The sequence below is a fragment of the Tympanuchus pallidicinctus genome, unplaced genomic scaffold (assembly GCF_026119805.1).
Source record: "Tympanuchus pallidicinctus isolate F22 unplaced genomic scaffold, pur_lepc_1.0 scaffold1, whole genome shotgun sequence".
NCBI lineage: Eukaryota > Metazoa > Chordata > Aves > Galliformes > Phasianidae > Tympanuchus > Tympanuchus pallidicinctus.
Genome location: NW_026294618.1, coordinates 25,462,640 through 25,486,409, shown reverse-complemented (window position 1 = coordinate 25,486,409; position 23,770 = coordinate 25,462,640). Strand labels below are relative to the sequence as shown.

Genomic DNA, 23,770 nt, shown 5'->3' with positions numbered 1-23,770 from the left:
TCTGAAAAGGTAACAATTGTTCCTTCAGAGCTGAAGTTTTCATAACATTAACTTTCTATTTTATATAATTTTTATTTTCTAATATTAAAAATATGTATAGTTTAGTAATTAGTACACATAATATATATGGGCTATTTCTTGAATAATCTGTGCATGGCAGTTGAGTGTGAAATTAAAGAAAATCAAACACACACACCTGTCATGTATTTTCAAAGCAAAATAGTTAATGAGAGAATACTTCACATTGCCATCTTAACTGTCAAGTTACATATACCTTTCTTCTCAATATGATCAAAGCCCAGTCTACATATTAGCTTACATGTGCTTGGTGTTTTATTGTTTATAAAGCATACTGGCAGTGATGCACCTTGATGTTAATTTAATCTTCTGTCACTTCAGATTTAATGAGTATCAAGTATCATAGGCTGTAAAGATAAAAATTTGCACCTAAAAGAATTCAGGCATTTAACACTTCCCGTTCTAATACAATTCTTGGAATAACTTAAGAAAAGGAGGAGAACGTAATCTAGTGAGTTGTGGTTCACTTGGCCCTGTTTCAAATTAATTTACATTTGCATTCTAGATCCCTTCCATAAACTGTGGAACCAGACCTGGATTGGAACAGTCAAAAAGACTGTTCTTCTCAGTGTTCTAATTGCAGCACTAGAAAGTTGGGCACCTTCCTTCCTGAGTATTATATGTCTAAACAGCAATGTTAGAGATTTGTCAATAGTTTACTGGCTGGTTCAGCCCAGTCCTGTGACTTGCGGGGCGGAGGGATTTCGCAAAATCCGCACCTCCAGAAAAGGGAAACGGGACCTCAAAATAATAAAAAACAGCGGCAACGATCTGAGGAGAAACAAACTAATTTACTAAATACAGTATCGAAATGCAAGATAGCACACTGTAATCCAGTATAATTAGAATTGAAGCTAATAAATCAAATATAATGAGACAGAGAATGTCTGAAAGGTGGATAGGCCTCACAATAACACTGAGGTGAGATGCGTGGTCCAGTTGAACAGCAGGGAGATGAAGAAGAGCAGCAGAAGAAGAGCAGACAAAGAAGAGTGCATCAGGTGACCTTGCCAGAAGTTTTATCTCCTCTCTGTGACCACAAAGCCCCCTGGGGAACGTAGTTCTTCTCTTCCTGACAGGTACTCAGAGCTTGAACATTAACAGTTAAACTCCCAGTGCACTGCATGATGTTATGATGTGAAATAACAATAACCAAAAATCATAAAACCACGACAAGATTGTACTCACACAGAGGTCTACAAAAAAAAAGTTGTAGGAAGTTGTCATGGATAAATATTGTTTTTAATGAAGAATATAAAAGGCGATAACTTCTGAAATTCTGGCAGGCTAACCATACAAAAACATAAGGAAGGTCAAAAAGTGTTTGAAGAACAATTGACAAAATGTGTCTGATCTAGCAACAGTTTCCTAACCATTTCAAGGCTGGGATGTCAGTAAGCAAGTTCATAAGGTTGATGGATAAAGATAAAGAAAGGAGTAATGGAGGCAATAGGCCAACTGAAATTGGATTGAACTGAAATTAGACTTTAAATCTGTACATTTTTTGTTCCTTTTTCACTTACGAGAAACATTTAGCCTGGATCCCTTCTTCAGTGGGAATCATTAAAAAATCATTTTGAAATTAAAATTCATCAACTGTATTGGAAAAGCCTAAGAAAATGAACATCAGAAATCTTCTGTGTCTTCAGTGCCAAGTCAGATTTAAGACTTTAGTATGATGCTAGAAAAGCTTTTAAGAAAATATGGAGAACTGCAAGTCACAAGATTGTTGTCCTATTCTATCAGGTGAGATAGTGGGACTGGTCATTAAGAGTGAAATTAGTGAAATGGTGAGTACAGAAGTGTAGCAGAAACTCTGAGTCATGGCCTGATTGAGCACCTGGTGGGAAGGCAGACCCATCCCCGGGGGAGCTCAGATGCATGAAGTGCAGCTGAGTGACTGGAAGGGGTGGAGCCAGCATGCCAGGATCCATCTCTTCCCAGACCTTATTTGAGAGTTGGTAGCAGATATACGCATATCTTACATGGAGATGATTGCCTATCTAAGGCCTTTTAAGGGTAAGCAGCTTTTTTTCTTTGTTTCTGTGTCCCTGGCTGTTTGAGTACATCCTCGCTTACTTAGCAGCCTGGGACTTTGCTACTTTGCTGTCATTGCTGTGTTTTCTCTTTTGGTAAAGCATTACAGAAGTGAAATATAACCTAGTTAGGAACAGACAACTTTATTTAATGCTTTTAAATAGAAATGGTACGCTAAAACAAGTTGCAAAGTTTGGAATAGTCAGCTGCCATGTAGATAGAGGTAATCCAATTGATGGTAGCTTCCGGCAGTTCTTGAAGACTTTTCCTGGGTCCTTTAAAAAGGCTTCAAGGAAATGGAGAAGCTAAAGTGTGGAAGACAGTAAAGTAACAAATTTTTTCTACAGATGGAAGTCAGTAGTGAAATTGTGCAAACCAGAATGTTCCTTAATGCTCTGAAAAGAGAATAACCAATGAAATAAAAAAGGCCTTGCTTAGGAAATCAGATTATTCAGCTGAAGTACTTTAGAAGACCTTTGTGATACTATGAGACTGTATAATAAAATGACAATGACAAGTCGTGATACACCTAAAATGGTGCACTTGCTCAAAACAATCATGACGTGGTTTATGTAAAGAGACTAAATGAGCAGTGTTTGGAATTTGTGCTCAATGGTCACTGTTTTGGCTCAATTTGGCCCAGGTATTTTTCATGTGTATATAAGTTCAGTACCGAGTAATGATCAAAAACTTTGAAAACAAATATTAGAAATTTATTAAGATAAATAAGGAGGAATTCTGTAGATTCATAGATGCAGCATAGATGCAAAATTCTGAATACTGTATGTGGTTTGGGTCTTCCTATGTTAAGAGGAAATCATGGATATTCTTCTGTGATCATTTCTAAGTTTTTAGTGTGAAAGCCATCAAAGCTTTGTCTGAGCTGATGAATAATAGGAGACTAGTAGAGAAACATGTATGTTTGATCTGTTCTTGTCTTTCCACTGTCATTTATTTTAAATATTTCTGGAGAACAGGGATTTCAGATCTGAATCAGTATGACTGGTTTTGTTTGGCAGAATTTGGAATTCCATCCTGAGTCTGATGGAGTTCTTTTTGTTCATCTGTCTTACTGCAATTTAAGAGTGAATTTATTTTACCTTCAAATGCCAACATATCGTGGTGCTTTACAATAACTTTTTTTTTCTTGTTTTGCTTCTACGTTAGAGAAGACAAATTGTAACTATTTATTTTTAATGCTTAGTCACCTCCTTCAAGACCTGCTCTTAACAGTTGGTTATATCACCCTTTAGTATCCACCTCCTCCCACATCTTTTTTTTTGTTTCATGTGTAGGTAAGAAAGCTATTCAGTCATTGAATTATATTCCTAGGGAGAACTTCTGACATGAGGATTTTCATAGAGAAGGTCATACAGCTTCTTTGTCTCATATGTTGAATTCTGTGATTTGTAGCTCTTGGAGTCAAAGTTTCTAGCCTAAAGGTATAATGAGTTATAAGAACTTGGAAACGTGTTCCATAAGAGTTGCTTTTTAACAAGAAGATAAACTGAAAAATTCTTTATGTACCTGGATCTGATTTTAACTTCCTCCTCTATTAATTTGCTCTTGATGAGAAACAGAGCTTAATTTTTATTTATTTATTTTTTTTTTTTACTTCCTCATGAGAACAGTAATCTTTATAGTTTTTGAAACACAGGTAATATCAAAAAAGCTCATATACTCTTTCTCATCAGAAGAGGCAATAAAATGGCTTTGTTTAGGGGAAGGGAGAAATACAGAGACTAAAGCAGGTTAAGGGAGCACAACCATTTGGAAAAGTGTTAGCCTGATCAGTCACAGATTGGGCATGCCAATTAGGGGTAGCATTTAATTTTTTGCTCCAAAATTATGCTTGATAGATGAGGAGAGTAAATGTTGTTACTTAAGTTACTATGATGTTTTTGAACTCCTGTAGACTGGTTAGAGAGCGATAGATGGAAAGAGCCTTTCCATTAATCAGTTATAAAAGGTGTAGGGGTTTCTACTAAAATCATTTGGGAAAGTAAGGAGTAAACATACCTCTTAGTGCTTTTTAATGAAAGCTTTTTTTCATTTTAGTATTCAGGGAGTGAGGAAGTTTCTTCTGTTATATGCTTTGCTTTTAACATCGCTTAAAGTTACGTGTAATCAATCAACTAAAATTATTTATAATTCCTTAGACTAGAGCATTTAGAGATCTGAAATGTATGCCTGTGTTTGTAGTTAGGTGTTGTATGGGAACAGCTGAATTGTGGCCTGAACCTCTGATTGATCACCTGAGGCGAGCCATGAGTCAGCCATGGGAGCACAGGTGAAGGCAATTCACCTGTGCTGCTGGAAGGGGTGGAGCCTGGCTCTAATTCTCCTAGACCCATTTAAGAGCTGGCTACCAGTGGTGAAGGATCTCTTTTGGAGATCCCCTCTGCTGGAGTTTCATTATAGAGCCCAAGATATGGGTAAGCTTTTTATCTATTCTGTTTTTGTTCTAATCTGCTTTGCCTAACTCTTTTGTTTATTTCATAATTATAATATCTTAATATTCACTGATAATACAGGTGTGTAACTACATGCCCATACTTAAAAAGGTGGAGTCCTACATTGGCATTCTTTGAGGATCTTGTTTTTTTTTTGTTTTTTTTTACTGAAAAGCTACAGTCTTTCAGTTTGTCCTTTGTGTTTACTTCATGTATGCTTGTCACCATACTGAAGCCTTTTTTTTTGTAAGGTTTTAAATTGCTTTATGCTTTGAATTACTGTTTTTATTTTTTTGCTTACTTGTAGGCAGGGCCTATTTGTGTCACATTCTGGCATATACAGCAGCTTCTTATGATGTTTAGGTAGGAACCTTTAAGTGTAATCATCAATAGGCTGAAGACAGATTCTGCTACTTCTAGGCCGTAAATGATGTAAAACACAGAGATTCTAATTAGCTGTTTGCGTGGACAATTGAACCCAAGGAGTTAGAGGAATGTGTCTGTTTCCCCCCCCCCCAAACAGATGTGAATGTAGAAGTGCTCAGAATGCCAGAAGTTCTAGGCCCCCACAGTTGTAGGATATGATTATTAAATCTCAGAGGTTAGTGGAAAAATATCTACAGTTTTTCCTGTTGCCTTTGCATATGTTTGCTGGAAATGTAGTAAATCCTAATCATCTTGTTCATCACTGTCATATTTTTGAAGATAGCATTCTAGATTATTGAGTGTTGGAAATGTACAGGTTAACTTAAATATGGCTTAAATTCAGTGTGACTTTGAAATAACACTTTATGTAAAATGAGTCATTTTACTCAACAGAAATCCTGTTTTAGCCTTTGAAAATGTGGGAGTTTTAGAAGTATTGAATAATGTGCTATGTAGACTCATTTCTCTGAAGAATAACTTCACTCTTCTTTTGCTAAAGATCATTGGGTTTATCTCGGGTACCTTTCTGTTGGTATGCTAGTTTCAGTATGTATTTGTCATATCCCTAAAATTCCATGGTTTTTTTTTAATTGTCTTTTTGTCTTTATTCATGAAAAAATTATTTACAGATAGAACGAGGGGAAGTTAGCAGCAGCTAAACATATAAAGCGTGAAAATGCCTCCATACCCCTGAGAAAAACTTGTTGTCATGATGCTGAAAGCATTGTTTTAAGATGAAAACTGCAACTTACGAAAATTCACTTCAGGAAAAAAGAAAGATTATTTCTAAAATGTACTGAAAAACTATCTCCTTGGCCTTGTGTGCATGCATCCTTTAAAGGCTTTGCCATGGAGCAACGGAGGCGAGGTGGAAAACAGAGAGGGGAGCTAGCTGAGTTTAAATAAGATTTTAGATGGAGAAGAGAACAAGAAAACTGGCTTGTGGAACAAAGTGAGAAACCAAGAGCTGTTTTTATAGTTAAAAAAAAAAAAAAAGCACAGAGATTGAAAGACATTACTGAGTTGAGACTTCTGATGAGTTGCAGTAACTGTGGGGGATGGCAGGGGGCAAGGCCCATTTGAACACAAGTTGTGAAAGATGTGGTAGGTGGTCAAAAAAGATCTCTTGGACAACAAAGCACTGTTGATATATTTTCTCATTTTGTAATGAGAAATGGTAAATAAAGAACCTGTTGTACAAACTTGACACTGATTTCAGTGTCTTTTTCTTTGGGAAGTGGCGTTATGTCTGGCAAGTGAAGGACAAACTACTTGAAAGGGTGGTTGTGTGCTGCTTGGTCTTATAACATCAGTGTCTCTCTGGAACTAAGTTTTACAGTTGTGTAAGGACTATGAATTTTTACATCCTCTAAGGCTTATGTAGATTAAAGCTAAGAAGCTATGTTTGGCACGGAAAATCTCTTTTTAGTCTGTACTGAGTCCCTTGGAAAACATCTTGCTGTCACCTTTTAAGTACGGCTATGTGCCCCCTCCCTGCTTTTCTCAGTTCTGTGTTCACATTACGAACTGCTTGCCAGATGTGCAATAACTGGACAAAAGGAAATGGATATTTCCTCTTTGCTAAAGGTAGAGAAACATAAAGGATAATGCTTCTTTCATTACTAAGTTAAAGTCTGCATTACGGAGTCTATCTGAAGGGTACAGTAAAGTGTGCTTAAACTCTGTTGGAGACTTAGAAGGGTAGGGAGAGAAGGTGAGTGTCAGGAGAGAGGATAAATGTTCACTTTTTAAATGGAAATAGACGTTCACAGGAAAACAGAAAGACACCTCAAATATAGGACCTAGAAGTTTGGAGATCTTACAGAGGGAAAAGCACATGAAGATGAGTAGTGTTTTGACTTTCAGCAAGATGAGTTTAACCAGAATATTTTCTCCAGAGGATGAATCCAGAGGTAGATATTGCTGTTTTCCTAAAATCAGTGAAAAGTATTAAGTGCTTTTTCAGCTCAGGTCTTATTAATTTGATCTAGTGCATACATGGTTTTGAGGGGTAAATACAGTGGAGATAAAGTGACATAGAAGGAAAGGGTAGCTAACGCTGCTTTGACATTTGGTGTCACTGAGTTAGCTCAGTGATTTTTATTTTCTTTTGTGAAATGATTTGTTCAAACATTTTGTCATTCATTAAAACTGTTTAATTAAAAATTAATTGATTTCTGGTGCATCCTAAAATTCCATCATTTCTGCTGAAACAATGCTTCTGTTGCAAGGAACTGATACATCTTCAGCAGTCAGCTAATCTTGCTTAAAATACACTTTATCATCAGGGCATGAGTGAGTGCCATCCTTTTTTCTCTGTGCTTGTAAAATGACAAAACTGTTCTCCCCGGAGATTGAAATGTTATTGTCAACAACTTTTTCAAAACCAAAAACCCTCCCATATATTAGGATTGTTGAAACTAACTGCTGTGCCTCTTGCAGAGTTATGAAATATTGATATCTAGCCTCTAACCTTGAGATTCAACAGAAAGTATGTATTTGTTTTGTTAATATCCACTGACCTTATGGAAAGTCAGTGGTTATAACAGTAGAACTTGATCAGAGAATATTTCTATGAACAGATTCTGTTTGTACTGGTATGAAAAAGAGTAGTTTAAAAAATGTGCTCATATGCATGTTGATGGGGAGGGAGGGACAGGGGAAGAGTATAACAGTTACTTTTAAAATAATATTTGGAGTACTATTTGTGTCATGTTCAGTTTGACCATGTCATGATTATTTGAAAGTAATTAGCCAGCCAATTGTCACTATTTTTAATTTATGCTGGCTTCATTTCTTACATCATTTTTGAAAGGGAAAGACTTCTTATGATTGCACTATCAAATTTTCTGGAACCTGTCATTTGCTGGTTGCTTAAAACAAAATTACAGTTGCAGTCAATAGTTTCTGTTTTCACATCATCAAAATGAGTTAGGAAAGTACTGCTCAAGCAAATCCTGTTTCTAATAATCTCTTAATGTGTATGAGCTACCTTTGCAGCACTGCTAGAACAATTCTGTAGCCTTATAATGTAAACCTCAACAGACGTGATACTTGGGGCATGTAATGAAGAAAAAAATCTTTTAAAATGTAAATAAACTTGCCAGTATGCAAATAAGAATGCTTTTTAGATTGAAACTTCATAAAATTAAACCGTTCTGTAGTAATTGTCTAAGTTTGAAGACAAGTGATTTTATTTTCCAAATAATTAGGGAAAGAATACAAGATGAACTGTACTTAAGGAAGTTTTCTGAATGTTTGAATCTATTTCAGATGAAGTATCCAGCTCTGTTAGGTTGAGTGATAGACTTCAGCTAACCATTCATTTTCTCGGAATACTTTCTAACTCTGTACAGCAGAAGAGGACCCTGGGGGGTCTCAGTTGACATATGGCTGAACATGAGTCAGCAGTGTGCCCAGGTGGTGAAGAAGGCCAAGGGCATCCTGGCTTGTATCAGAAACAGCGTAGCGAGCAGGGAAGTGATCATCCCCCTGTACTCAGTGTGGTGAGGCTGCTGCTTAATTACTGCGTTCATTTGTGGACCCCTCACTACAAGGAAAACAACAAGGCCCTGAAGCGTGCCCGGAGAAGGGCAATGAAGCTGGTGATGGGTATGAAGCACAGGTCTTATGAGAAGCGGCTGAGGAAGCTGGGATCGTGTAGTCTGGAGAAGAGGAGGCTCAGTGGGGACCTTACTGCTCTCTACAACTATCTGAAAGGAGGTTGTGGCAAAGTGAGGGCCAGTCACTTCTCCAAGGTAACTAGTAATAGGATGAGAGGTAATGGCCTCAACTTGCACCAGGAAGGTTCAGGTTGGATGGAAAAATTTCCTCTCAGAAGGAGTGGATCAAGCACTGGAACAGGCTGCCTGGGGAGGTGGTGGGGTAGCCATCTCTGGAGGTGTTCAAAAAGTATATAGATATGGCATTTAGGGATGTGATTTAGTTGGTGTGATATTGATGAGTTGGCAGTTGGAATAGATGACCTTACGTGTTGAAGAATGGCCATAACTGTTGTTTAGACTCAGAGTTCATGTGAAGTCTGAGGAATTTAAGACTATGATTTTCTGGAAAGTTAGTATACCACACAAATAGTTAAGTAGTGGACATGGTGTTACATTCTGCCTTGAATGTCATGCACTTCTCTTTTCAACTCATCTCACACTTCCTACCTAAAAAATAACTAATTAAAAATAAAGTTATGTCCTAAAATACTATAATTACAGTAGCTCAATCAGCAGCTTTCTTATAGTAAATCTCGGTTGAAGCTGAGATGTACAGAAATAATTAGAATTTCTTGTGGTCCTCTCCTACAGCAGAAAGGAGGTGATTATTGACTAAGTATAGAGTTGTTTGTCAGGATATAAGGAATCAACTAATGAGATTCTCACCTCAGCAGTTGTCTAAGCATCTGTGGATTATGATGCAGAAGACTGGCATAAATTATACAAAAAGCAGGCTGCTAACCTCTACTGATTCTGTAAGTGAAGTGGAAGAACTACTTGTAGCCAGAGAGGAAGACATAACAGAGAAAATTGTCACAGCTCAAAATACACAATAATTATGTGTAATAAACAAATACAATTGGTCTGCATCATATTTAAATTTTGAGATCAAGTCCTTAGATGTTTGACGTTTCAGAAAAGTAAGATTTCTGGAAACCTTACTTCTAATGAAAGAGAAAAGGAGATAAACTTTTGAGAGAGAAGTTGATAACTAGAGAAGTATTTTGAAATTAAGACTTCAGGACTTAAGGTGTTTGGTGTTTTTTTTGTTGTTGTTGTTGTTGTTTTTGGTTTTTGTTTTGTTTTTTGAAAGGGAGAAGCTTACAGAGAGAACCAGATCTGTGTAGGGAAGAGCAGCTCTATTTCAAAGGCAGCTTGAGGTCAGCAGAGAGCTGGGAAGCAAGGCTGTGGGCTGGGATACAAGTCTGTGGTAACTAGAGCCAGCACACATTTGTACAGAAGTATTGCTACCAAAGAACTTAATGTGCTGGTGTGTGTGAAGTCAAGACAGTGGAACTTGTTAGAACCGACAAGAAAGGATGTAGGGCATGCTGTCTGGGGAGCAGTTCTGTTGAGAAGAACCTGAAGGACAGCAAGCTGAGCATGAGCCAGCAGTGTGCCATGGCAACAAAAATGGCTGACAGCTTCTGGAGCTGGTTTAAGAGGAACGTGGCCAGTAGGTCATAGAAAGGGATTGTCTCTCTTTACTTAATAGATTATGCTCAGAATGCTGCATCTGATGTTAGGACCTCCCGAACAGAAAAGACATCAACCTACTAATGAAAGTTTGGAAGAGGGTCTTCAAGATGCTCAGTGTCTGGAGCACTTGTCCTGTGAAGCGAGGCAGGGAACTGAGCTTACAGAGCACAAGAGGCAATTTCAATGGGACTCAACAGCAGAATCATGTCAGTGACAAAAAGAGATGAGCAAAAAGATGCAGGTGAAACTCAGAGGTGGGAGTATGGGCCTCAAGAGGCATAAAATGAAAGAAAGATTTAGACTGGAGATAAGGAGAAACTTTTTATGTGAGGCTGGTCACACTCAAGCAGGTTACCAAGGAGAGAGTGTAGGTAGCCATCCTTTGCAGCTTCCAAACTGGGTAAGGCTCTAAGTAACCTGGTGTAATCATAAGACTGACCTTGATTTGAGCAGGAGTTTGGACTAGATACCTTTTAAGGTCACATCTGAAATACTATATACGCTTCTGGAACAGGGTAATGGTACATAATATCTACTTCCTCAGAAATGTCCAGTGATAAAAAAGCAGATGAGAATTAACAACCTTCATATGAACAGGCTGTAAAAATTCAAGAGATAAGTTTTTATTCCATCTTTTAGCTTAAGAGGGGTTTCTATCTTGCAGGCAAGTAAAATCTGTGATTCCTTGTGACTATTAATCAGAAAATAGTCATCCTAAAGCAAAAATGTGTAGCTGCTCAGGCTACAATTTACTGAACAGCTTCTCAATTTCTATCTGTCTTTACACTTCAGTAAATTAGTTTAGAAATAGTTTTTTTTTTTTTTTTTTTTTCTTTTTGCTGAGTGGAGTGAGGCCTAGAGCTGACCTGTTGTAAAATTCTATTTTCTTCTGCTTCCTTCTATAAATGAGAAGACCCTTCATGACCCATCATGAGATGACAGAAACGAATGAGGAAATGCAGCTCTGTGTTTTGGGAGTTATTTTAGTTTTTAGATTTAAGACTGAAGAACTGCAGTGGACATCTTGAAAACAGAATAAAGGAGAAGGGCATTTTTAATCTTTTGTCAGGATGACTTGTACTGTGCTGTATGAACTACTATTCACTGTAGGAATAAGTTAAACTACTTAATTATGCTGGATATCTTACTGTTTATGACCAAATCTCTCCTAACAATTAACCATCTTATGAATGTAGGTAAATTGTATGTGTGCACAGGCGTACAACTTTTTACCTTCAGAAGGATAGGATATAGTAAATGCAGATCTGCATTCTGCAGTTTATCACCTGCTGTTTACCAGAATCAGTCTCCTCAGACCGGACTTCTGATCCTTTTCTCTCAAGATCAGGTTTATTTTCAGTCACTCTCTTCATTATTTCCCAGTTTTCAGTAGAGGTCTCAGAGGCGCAAGATTCAGTAGACAGAATGTAACAATGTCTCAGGGAGAGTGGGATTCGCACTGCTTTAGTGTGTGTTTAATCCTCATCACACTACCAAAAAATCACAATGCTTCCTCATTTATTGTCTTTTAGTACAATCAGGTTTGCATTACTGGTTAGCATATACCACCAAGATTTGGTTCCTCACAAAATGGTAGCTTCTGTCTTTCTGATTCAGGGTGTGAACTTCTGAAGTTATTTCTAGTTAGCAGTGGTAGAGATCAGTTTTTATGAGATTTGCAAATGTCTGAAAGCCAAGTAAAAGCGTCAGTGCCTCTTGCTCTCCTTTTTTGAAAAGAAAACATGAAGTTATGCCAAGTACATAGAGAAAGATTCTAAGCTCGCTCTTCCAGAAGGCATCTGACAAATGGATTCCACCCTCATCAGGAGTGAATTAAAATTATTGATGTCATCTGGACATCCTACCAGTTATCTCTAAACAGAGTTTTCTGTATCTGTTTTGGTGGTTGACTTGTATGAGCTTCATGTAATAAACCTAAGTGCAGACATGGATCTTTGACCACTCAATGTCTAGGTCCGGTAAGCAACTCCGTCTACTGTTTTAACATGTTAGAATATTAATCTGTTTAATGTGAATGAAATGCACTGGGGAGAGTTCCATAAGTGTCATGGGGTGCCAGGAGACAATGATGGTTAGAGAGAAATAGAAAGTAAAGAGCAAATGAATGATGTGTCATCAATAGAGAAAAGATGAAGACAAAATATGATCAATTGAAATGTTTTCAAAAGATGTGCGAGTAAAAAGGATGGGCAGTCAATCACAGTAAAAAGGAAAGACAGAGCTAAAAGCAAGGTACATAACTTTTATGTTTTTATGATGCTTGGCATATAGACAGTTTTATGCTCTCTTGAGACAATAAAGTGTGTTTCCTTTGTTTTTGGAGAGGAAAGCATACTCAGAATGTGATGATTATTAATAAATGTGTCAGGCATTACCTTACACCTTAATGTACTCCGTAGCTTTAAAAGAAAACCAGAAAACAAAACCTTCTAAAAGCCTCTATAATGGCTTCTGTTATTTGGGAATTCTGAAAAACACAGTGACTGGTAGCTTGTACCTTGCAAAGGCTTTTTGTTTTAATAATGTGATCCCTGTAGCTGTTTACATGAGAAGTAGCATCAGAAGAACATAGACTTTAGACTTTATCACTACTAGTTCCAGCTGCTTGTCTGTCTGTGTATGACTGTAGCTTTTCCAGTCTACCACAGCTGTAAAATAATTTCAGGTAGACCCAAAAGGCAAACTAGCTCCTGCAATTGCTACCTGCAAATGCAACAAAAATCATCATCCTTTTCATTGTTAATTTCTGAATAACTGGTGCATCAGCCTTACATGTGTGGTGGGTAGATATTTAATGGAATAAATCTGGATTTAGATGAGCTACATCTAAAGCTACCACAGAAAATGTTGTTTCTGATTTGAATCTATCTACTGATCTAAAGTAAGGGCAAAGAAAGTGTGTGATAGGGTAGTTGCTGACATGAGTAAAATAGACATAAATCTAGCTAATACACTGAGATTTATTTGCAGGTATCCTCATAAAAGCCTCACTAGTAGAGCCTTATGGAGCTAGCTGCTTCCTTGTCTGGAATGTCTTCTAGTTCTCTGTTTTTGTTGCATAATTTGAAGCAGTATTAAGTAAGAGGTAAGCAAGTAGTTCTTTAGTATCTGATCTCATTGGTTTGTGTTGGAAAGTTTTAAGACTTGTATTTTAAAACCTGCACTCTTCCTACTATAAATATTTTGATTTTGTATTACCAATAAATATTTTTCTGTACAGATTAAAACACTGATGATTTAATTCTTGAAAAAGTCTGAGCTGATGGCAAAAATTCTGAATTCACATCTCGCCACTTCTCAGACGGTTTCTTCATGGTTTAAGAATAACATGAGTTGAAGTCAGCTTTGTACTGGTGCTCCTCTACAGAAACTCTTCTGTTGATTTGATTTACCCACAAATGAACTCTTGGGGCTCTAGTAAGTGAAAGGGTAAACATTAAGCAGGACCACATTAAATGTTTTGTTGATCCCATTTGTGAATCTGATCCATTGAGAAAACTCAGAATGATAATAAAGAGAACTTAAGCAACAAAATATGTTTTAACAAATACCTCTATGTAACTCTGGAAAGCTTCTCAAGTACTATGAAATGTGTCTTGATGCATAACAAAAGACATTGACGTGCATAATATTAGACATTAAGTCTTGAGTAGAACTAACTAATGTCACCACACTCTTCAGCCAACAAGTGGCATCTGGGTTGAGGACAGGACTGGAGAAAATCTCCAGCCTAAGACTAATTGCTCCCGAAGGTTTGGACATGTATATATCTGACCAAAAACACTGCTGAAATTGCTACAGAAATAGAAAATTATACTGACTGAGATCTTTCTATTCTGACAAGATAAATATTCAATTCTCCTTAAAATAGAATGGCTGCTGCTTACTGAAGAGTTAACTCCTGGTTTCATCAAAATGACATCAAAATTTACAACAGTTTTAGGTTGCATTACCTTGTATGTTACTTTTGCTCTTGCTTTAATGTGCTGTCACCTGAGTCACCAGCATTAAATCTGGAAGGACTTAATAGTCTGGAGCTATGGACATAGTACTGTGATCTCAGTATTTTAACCCTAACTTGTCTTGGAGTGATTTAAAAAGTTTTGATACAAATTGTGCATAAAACCAAAGCACTGTCCAAAATCTGGCAGGATCATATAGAACTGAGCTGATATAGGTGGCTGTCTTTTGACTTAAGCATGAGTTTCTGTCTATCAGTATCTGTTTCATGTGTTATCTTTCTGAGATTCATGCTTACATTTAAAAAAAAGATTCTTCCTCATACGATGATTGAAAAACTTATTTCAAAAATGATTAAATAGTGTGTTTTCAGAATAAAGAAAATGAGCTGAAATAAAGCATGCATTTAGTTAAGTTTGCAGCCAATCAGAACTCTCTCGTAAAAGTAACAAAGATGCAATATTATCCTTTGCTAAAATTAATTGTAATGCCGCTGTATAAGTACATGAGAAATAAAGCTTCCATAAACAATAATACATCACACTGGAAGACTGAACTGGGGCAAGATGGAAAAAAAGATCTTCACATCTGTTGAAAGCCTTAACTTAGCCATTCTGTCACCTGAATTTTTAGAGAAACTCTAATTTATTTAGAGATCTGAAAAAGAAACATTCAAAGAGCGTCTTCAAAATTAACCTGAGTTCTAACGCAGATTAGAAGTGAGACTGACTCACAGCACAAGCAGTGCTGTGCTTTAACTCAGGTCGGGAGGCCTGCTCATCTATCTACAAATTGTATCCGATCCCTCAATAACAAAATTAATTTTATGCGCACTTACATTGTTTCTATGTAATCTTAGTTTCTGAATCTCCATCAAAGTGCCATTTCTTAATATTTGTGTCCAACAGCAAAGAAAGTTTTCCATGCAAGAAGAAAAATCTTTTATTCTCTGAGAGCCTTTAAGCAGTTTTAGACTATTATACATACTCTACATATTGTAAAAGCTTTTCCATTTTATAGGGGAAAGAGGAAAAAAAAATACTAAGCTCCAATTTCTTTTAAAAAGCTAGAAGTTGAAAAGTACCAGAGCTGTACTTTTTCACAAAAGGATTTGTGAATCCTGTAGGGTGTTTCTTCATAAGAAAGACATCGAATAATCACCAAAGAAATTGGAGAATAAATTATGTATATTCTGCATAAGAAAAATCAAGAAGATCTGTAAAAATTATAACTTTGAAGTTCTTTATCATGAGTAATTTATCAAACAGCTATTTTACAGCATGCTAGTTAGTTTTCTATACTCTCAGTACATTTATATTTCCTTTTGAAATCCAGTCTATTGTTGTTACTGTATCACTGTGCTATTCAAGCCTCTGCAGGATCTTAGTATTTTTGAAAAAAAAATCTCGTAGTTTCTTAAAACTTTTCTCCTCTAACTCTCATTGAAATATTAGCTGCCTGGTAAGTAGATAAAGGGTTTGTTTTGTTTTTATTTGTTTGGTTGAACTTCCACTGTAATTCTATCTTTTCCGCTTTTAATCTGGGAAGATCAAGACAGACTGTTAAGAGTCGGATGCTTTGTTAGACAGAACACCCTTTTCTCCCCCTACTTTGCATGAGGAATCTTTCCCATCAGGCCCTGAGGAAGATACTCATATAAAATCAGATACAAATGCGGTTTCAAGCTTGATGGCCAACAGCAGTAGTCTCTCTTCTATAAAGAGAAAGGCATTTAATAATGGTGTTAAGAATACTTTTCTCCTTAAAGGTAAATGTGTTCAATTTATCTTGGGGAAAAAAAAAAAAAATCTCAACAACAGGTTGTTTTTTGTTTATTTTTAATACATTGTTATGATTCATACTTTGGATTTAAGATGTATCAAGTAGATACTCTGTAATTGTAGTATGTGTATCAAAACAGCTTGAGAAAATTTGCAATTTGCCCAAATGTGAAGAGGGAACAAGTCTGGATTTGAAGTCACTTTAGGAAGCTGAGGGGATGGTTGTACTTCAAAGAATTGAATCATAGAATCATAGAATCACCAAGGTTGGAAAAGACCTAAAAGATCATCCAGTCCAACCGTTCACCTATTCCCAATAGCTCCCACTAAACCATGTCCCTCAACACAACATCCAGCCTTTCCTTGAACACCCCCAGGGTTGGTGACTCCACCACCTCCCTGGGCAGTCCATTCCAGTGCCTGACCACCCTTTCTGAAAAGTAATACTTCCTCATGTCCAGCCTGAATCTCCCCTGCTGTAGCTTGAAGCCATTCCCTCTGGTCCTATCACTAATGACACGAGAGAAGAGGCCGACCCCCAGCTCACTACAGCCTCCCTTCAGGAAGTTATAGAGAGCAATGAGGTCTCCCCTGAGCCTCCTCTTCTCCAGGCTGAACATTCCCAGCTCCTTCAGCCTCTCCTCATATGGCCTGTGTTCCAGACCCCTCACCAGCTTTGTTGCCCTCCTTTGAACACGTTCCAGGGCCTCAATATCTTTCTTCTCTTCAGCAATTGTGCTGAAGAGGCGTTTAATTATAGCATCTAGTCTGCCGCTGAATAACAATTTTTTTTAAGCAATCTTTTCCTGATATTTAGGGCAAAGTAGGGTGAGGGAAAACCTTTATTCTTTCAAATATAGTTCAATTTCTTACATTTATATATATGATCTTTGAGTTTGTAATTGAACTGATTATTTTATTAAGTATTCCTGTTTTATAACAGTATGATTCTAAAGGTTAATAAACTCATATTTTATCTTCTATATGTTTATCAAAACTCAGTTTATTTGCAGTCTCCTTTATCAAACTGATTTATCTTCAAATTACACTCTCAGATTTTACCATAGTAAAGATAATAGAATTATAGAGATTTAATTTAGATTCTGTTTTAGAACTAGTCATCTTCCAATAGAAGTAGGCCAAGGAAACTATTGGCTTGCAGGAACTGTATTTTGAGTGTTTTTTTTTTTTTCTTAATATGATGTTAAGTTAAATTTCAGATTCTTCACTTCTGGCTTTTTTAATTGAGAGAAGGTTACATGTCATTAATTATTGCCCAGTTATTCAGTGTTTTGTTTCTGTTTACTGGCTCTGTGCATAAATGGAAGTTTGATTCCCAGTCTATTTATGACATGAGCTAATAGTTTGTTAGCAATAAATACTACATAGTCAAAATGCAGACCCGTATAGCTACTGTCTAGACTGTCTGATCATCATTTTGAGTTCACACTTATTGAACTGAATGTACTGAAAGAGTCTCGAGTGTGAATGTTCAATAAGACTTTGAATTTGAATGATCTCCTACCCTGGAGGAAAAGAAACAGGTTGTTTTGTTTCTCAATAAAATAAATTTCTTCTAATGGAAATTTAATGGTTTCTAGGGAATTTGCTGCAGTTTAATTTTAGTAGGGTTTAGGCCTTTATAGTTTCATTTTCCTTTTAATAACTATTTAATAACTTTTAATAACTATTGAGTTTGTATGTGCTGCTAATTTTCATCTTCAGATGGTTTCAGGACAAAAGGTTCTCTTTTGTTTTTCTGAATTTCCTTCACCCTAGTGAGTGGAAGTACTGGGGGAGTGGAAGTCACGTCTGATGTTTTGCTTGGAACAATTCACACAAGAACTTTTTTTTTTTTTTTAATCTGTTTTGAATATCAAAACAGATCTCAATTCACTTTTCATTAAAAGTAAGGAACATTAAAAAAGAAATAAATACACTCGCTACTGAAAGAATACATGGAGGAATAAGTCTGTCACTTGTAAATGTGTCTGCGAGTGTAAGCTGTGATTTCTGTTTCTTAATTCCAGTGAGGCAGAGCATTTTTCATCCACAGTCCAGCAGGCACTACACTCACCTGAAAGTCAAATACAGGATGTGGTTCCTGTGAGACCTTGAGTACTTCTCTTCCTTCTGTGGCCATGTGGTTTCAGTGAATTACCCAATGCAAAATGCTATTAAGCAAAAACATATGCTTTCTTTGTCTCAGTACAGTCTTACTATTATGAGGCTTTACTGCAAATACTGCTTTTAGCTGACTCAAATATAAAAAAAGAAATTAAATGAAATTACTGTGAAATAATGGTAATGATTCTTTTTTAAAAATTTGTTACATGGAGAGCATCTGCTACAACTAGACATTTCTTGTTAAATTTATAGTTAATAAAAGTGCTCCAATGCCTGATACAGTAGGAAATAATGGATCAAGAAAATAACTGGTTTGGAATTTACTGATCTTATGATCAGATTTCATTCTAACTAACAGATATAAAACAGATCCTGATAATGCAAAAAGAGTCGTTTCCTCCCCCCCAAAGGTTTTCTCAGATTCTTTTCACATTCACATATCTGCTCAGTTTCCTCATTCATGTTCATATAATGAGAATTGCTGCTGTCCTGTACACAGGTGTGTCCAGGATGCTCAGTAAGTGCCTTCTATGTCAAAGTTATCTGATCATGTTTGGAATTCTCTTGAGACCACATGAATGGAATGATTATGCTGTGTCAAAGTATTCAATCTTTAGTACGCACAGAACTGTAGTGCTGTAGCTGATATTGTTTGTGACACAAATCTCCCTCCTTTTGGCATCAATTCTAGACTAATTAAAATGCAACATCTTTCATTACATGGTGCCTAATGTAATACATTCCTGGCTTTAGTATTCTCACAAGTGTAATGACTGCACAGAGTTTAATTCTTAGTAGCTTTTCCTGAATCTGAGGAAGAGACAAGTATCTCGTGTATCATTTAGTCTCCTCCCTATGGAAAACAGTTATTTGAGCTAGATTTAAAATTAGAGAAGTCACAGCTTTGGTCACAGAGAGAGTCTCCCCTTTGCCCATAATGGATAATAATGAGTTTCTGTGCAAATAGTAAGAGCTAAAAATATTACTTTGTGCAATTAAAATTGTGCTGTTATACATCACCTCCTCCTTGCTCCGACATGTTCAATTGGTTTGTCAATTTTCACTAATAAAAAATTAGTGAAAACACTTTTCACTTGATGAAAGTGTTGCACTTGAAAAGGCTTTTTGCTCAGTTGTGTACAGGAAGGAATGCTGCTTGTGCTAGGACTTGTCATAATACTGAGTGTGTTTTCGTTCAGTCACTATAGATCTGTTTTCCATGGAACATTCAGGATTTTTAAGAATAGTGTCAGGAGTAAGTACTAATGGGATACTTTGTGTCTGGACTATATATGTTACAGTAACCAGCTGAGAAATTTTCGTGTCAACTGGCAAATTCCTGGGAAGTCAGGTTGCATGTAGGCTTTCAATAATACATTCTTAATCTCTTGTGTTTCTTTAACTGTTCTTATATGTTGCAAAGCTGTATGTGAGAGTTAGACTATGCTAAAACACTAACTCACCTAGGTTTCAAGAAGCAGTGAAGTGTGGATCTTAAGACATCTGATATTTAGAAGCTTTATCCCTTCCCCTCCTCTTGAGGCTTTATATGCCTACAATTTTCATGGCGTTTACAATCCAGTGTACAATCTATTTTTAAAAGGTATAGGGAAAATATCTGATAAGAAGAATGCACAGCAATGTTGACTTATAGTAATAAGTGTCTCTGTTTCAAAACAGTTGTTCATAAGACAGTTATCGAACATCCACAGGATCTTCCTAATTTTTTCTCACTGGAAGTGATATGCCAAGTGCTGAGACATTCAAATAAGAAATCTACAGCCATAGAGCCCTCTGCAACTACGCAATCTGAGCAGCTAAAAATTAAAATATTTTAAAGGTTAATGACAGACATTTGATGATTTTTTTTTTTTTTAGGAAAAACAATGTTGCTTCTGTATTCTCTAACCCTATTTCTTTTCAGATACCATTTTCTCATACCTCACAGAAGTTGCTTTGTTGCTGAATTAAAATTTAATACTATTGATCGGCTTTTTTCTGCTCAGTGATACACATTTTTTCTTTAACTCTCAGGAGTGAAAGCTTTACTTTGTAAGTACTATGGAAAGAAAACCCTCATTCTATGAGAACATTCCCTTTATTTTTTTTTTATTTTCCTTATGTGATACCAGTAACATGTCTTACCTTCAGAACTGTCAATTATTTCAAGTTTATTTTATAGTTCGTTGCTTCAACTTCCATGCTCTACAGATGTAAAAGATATGGAGACCAAATGGGAAAGATAGGCATGTAACATACTGGTTTTGGTATATTTTTTAATTACCATACAGCCTTTATTTCTGCTGTTGTTGTTTATTTCTTTTCTAAAAAATTTTTGAGTAATTAAACTTTTTCCCAGGCAAGACTTTGACTACCCATGGAGAAATTAGACTTTGACAGAGATATATATTTTTTTAAAAAAAAAAGGAAAAAAAGGTGCAAAAGGGGGTAAAATTAGAAAATTTGTTCCATTCCACAAGTGTTGAACAGTTTACATTCATACTGGCTGATAGTGCACATTATTTTTTGTTTATCACTTGAGAACATCCTGTTGAGGGTCTCACTGGTTGTCTTGATGGCTCGGGTAGGGCCGTGACTGAATGCACTCTTAGATTTGCCATATTTCTTAGGTAAAAGGGGTAGGTGAATGGATCCACCAAAAAAAAAAAAAAAAAAAAAAAAAATAAGACTGTCAAGTGAAATCCTAAAATGTGTAAGGCAGTAACTCAGCTGTCTTATTAAAGATGTCAGAAAATGACCATGTCAATCAATTTTCAGCAGGAGCATCAGTTTCCATCTCAATTTTTTTCATTCCCTTCTTCTGATATGCTGACTTCATAAGTCATTTCAGCATGATTCAATTTCCTAGTATATAAAATAGGTGATTACCTATTACCTATATATACCTATTATAATATTATTATTACCTATTATACATATAATATATATTATATGTATAATAGGTAATAATAATATTATAATATTATAAGGTATATAATATAACTATATTATATACCTATATAATTACCTATTATTTGCAAGCAAGACCTACAGTAGGTCTTGCTTGCAAAGAGCTTTAAGATCCAGTGAAAGAAACTGAATACTGAATGTATTTTTCTCAAAGAAAAGTGGCTTGGGAGAAAGCACAATCAGTGTAAATGCTTCTTGATTATTATTATTTTTTTTTACATTACAATTTATTGGTCTCTGGATCTTCTATAGTATTATAAATGCAATTACAAAGGAAGTTCATGAGGAGACAGTATTTCTTGGGTAGGTTGCTGCTCATGCCCTGTTTCATTCTTTCATAGTGAAGTATTCTGAACAAAACCAAAAGGACAGTGACATTGTGTAGCCTTCATTTCATGACTGTGAATATTAGTTTCCTTAACTAGGTTTACAATCAGTCTTTACAATATTTTAATCAAGGCAGTGTTTACCTGGATAGCCACAAGAATGTCATCTGAAACTGAGTCAAGAAATTGTATTGCATCTTCCTATTATGCAAGACTTTTCATGTAACAGTAAAATAAATTATCAGCAGCCAGCAACTTAATCTTTTTAACCTGGTGGTCTTGGTCTAGTTGTTATAATGTCGTCTGAAGAATCATAGGAAAACAAAGTGTTCTTATCAAGTCTCAAATCTGACAACTTTGTAAGGCATTAACTGTGGTCCTTGTTAAGATACAAGTACATCTGTGCTTTTCAAATGATCACTTCTTATGTTATATCTTCATGAATAGTTTGGAAAACTATGAAATTATAATAACAAACTTAAATTAATACAAGGACGACAGTGGTTGAATTGTGCTTGTTACATTTTCTGTCTTCACTTTACAGGGTATCCTTAAGAGCTCAGATTATTATATATTTAATGGTTTTTTTTTTCTTTCCTCATCTGTATTAGCAACTGCACCCAGAAGGCTTTGTGGAAACTTGGTTGTGACAAAAGAGGACTGGGGTCAGCCAGATTGTGTGCCTAAATCCTTTAGATGCTCTTGAAGAAACCTATTACTTTCTCCTAACTTTGAAAGAAAAAAAAAAAAAAAAAAAAAAAGAGAACATGCAATCCCTTTCTCAGAGGAGAGAACAACATGCCACTCAGTGTGTTGCTGATACGTTCAATTTATGAGGTGAACGAAGGAGTGTATAATGCTGTACTGATACGTCTTCCAGCTGCTGTTCTCCTTTAGAGATCCTCTGTTTCCAACCCTCATGCCTTGGGCAGGAATACAGATATAATCCATGTAAAGAAACTGTATAGACAGAATTAAAGGATGTGGCACTGTTTCAAAGAGACTTACGTACAAGGAGCTGCAGAGTTAGAAAATTTTCCTGTTTTTCGACTGGTGAAATTTCATATATAGTTCCAGTCATCTGTATAAATAACATATACAGGTTTATTTAGCATTCAAAATATGATTTTTTTAGTGGAAGGTTTATTTTACCCTGACCTAGTTATAACAGCATAGGTTTAAAGGTAAATTATATTAAATTAAGCTTTTAGTTCAGATACCTAAAATATACTAAAGGGTAAGCTTTCTTTACACATGATTTTGCAGGTGTCTCTATCTGCATCTACTCTGCAACTGAGCAGTTAGTTTGAGGATTGGCTTCAGAATATCCATGTTTGGCCTGTAGTCTGAAATGTTGTAATATCTTTACAGTGTTGTGTATTTCCTTCATCCTTAACTCTGTTTACTCACCTTTCTTTGTAGAATCATAGATTTATGTAACGGCTTGGTTTGGAAGGGATCTTTTGGTTCCAACCCTTCTGTCATGGGTGCAGTTGCCAACTACTAGGTCAGGCTCCCCATGGCCATATCCAACCTTGCCTTGCCTACAGGGATGGGGCATCCACAGATTCTCTGGGCAGCCTCTGCCAGTGCTACCCTCTGAGTAAAAAATTTCCTCTTAATGTCTAATCTAAATCTCTCCTCTTTTAATTTAAAGCTTTTCTTCCTTGTTCTGTCACTATCTGACAGAGTAAAAAATCAGTCTCCCCCCTGTTTGTATGCTCCATTCAAATACTAGAAGGGCACAGTGAGGTCTCCCTGGAGCCTTCTCCAAGCTGAACGAGCCCAATTCCCTCAGACTTCCTTCATGGCAGATGTGTTCCAGCACTCTGATCGTCTTGGTACCCCTCCTCAGAACATATTCCAACAGCTCTGTGTGCTTCACTTCTTGTATTTATATGCATTTATTACATTTTATTAGATCAGTTCTCTTTCATAATCAGCTTATTATATTAATTTTGGACCACTGTGCAAAGACTTACGTTGCTTTCCTGTTTGAAAATATTTGACTTTATTTATTCACATAAACCCAACCTTTCCAATACAAAATGTATTTCAGTAGTATTGATGCTTTTAACACATCTTACAGCCTAAACTTACTTAAGCCATGTCTTGTTTTACCTAGAGAGAGCTGTTTCCTGTAAGATCTTTCCTTAAAACCCAGAGACTCTAAGGAAAAATTGTCTGTGAAGAACTTTCCCCAAGAACTCTTAAAAGCAGTCAGTGGGTTTCCTTTGTGAAAGCATGAAATATATACCCATGGCAATTTGTTAAATTTTCTGACTGCAGTGGAAAAGAAATGGTCTCTTCAGATTTTTCATATCCTGAACATAAATCCTACTCTGATTTCTCCTGTACTTATTTGTTTTCAGTGGATTTTAAAAGCC

General features: G+C 36.2%; 1 protein-coding gene across 1 annotated transcript in view; it reads left to right on the top strand.

The window, feature by feature from the left end:
• The first annotated feature begins 2,000 nt into the window (after window positions 1-2,000).
• EYS (eyes shut homolog) overlaps window positions 2,001-23,770 on the top strand; it is a 320,477-nt gene continuing 298,707 nt past the window's right edge. Inside the window, exon 1 of the mRNA XM_052700892.1 lies at window positions 2,001-2,097. Within this exon, the coding sequence (XP_052556852.1) occupies window positions 2,064-2,097 (34 nt within the window). The 5' untranslated portion in view covers window positions 2,001-2,063. The remainder of the gene's footprint in view (window positions 2,098-23,770) is intronic.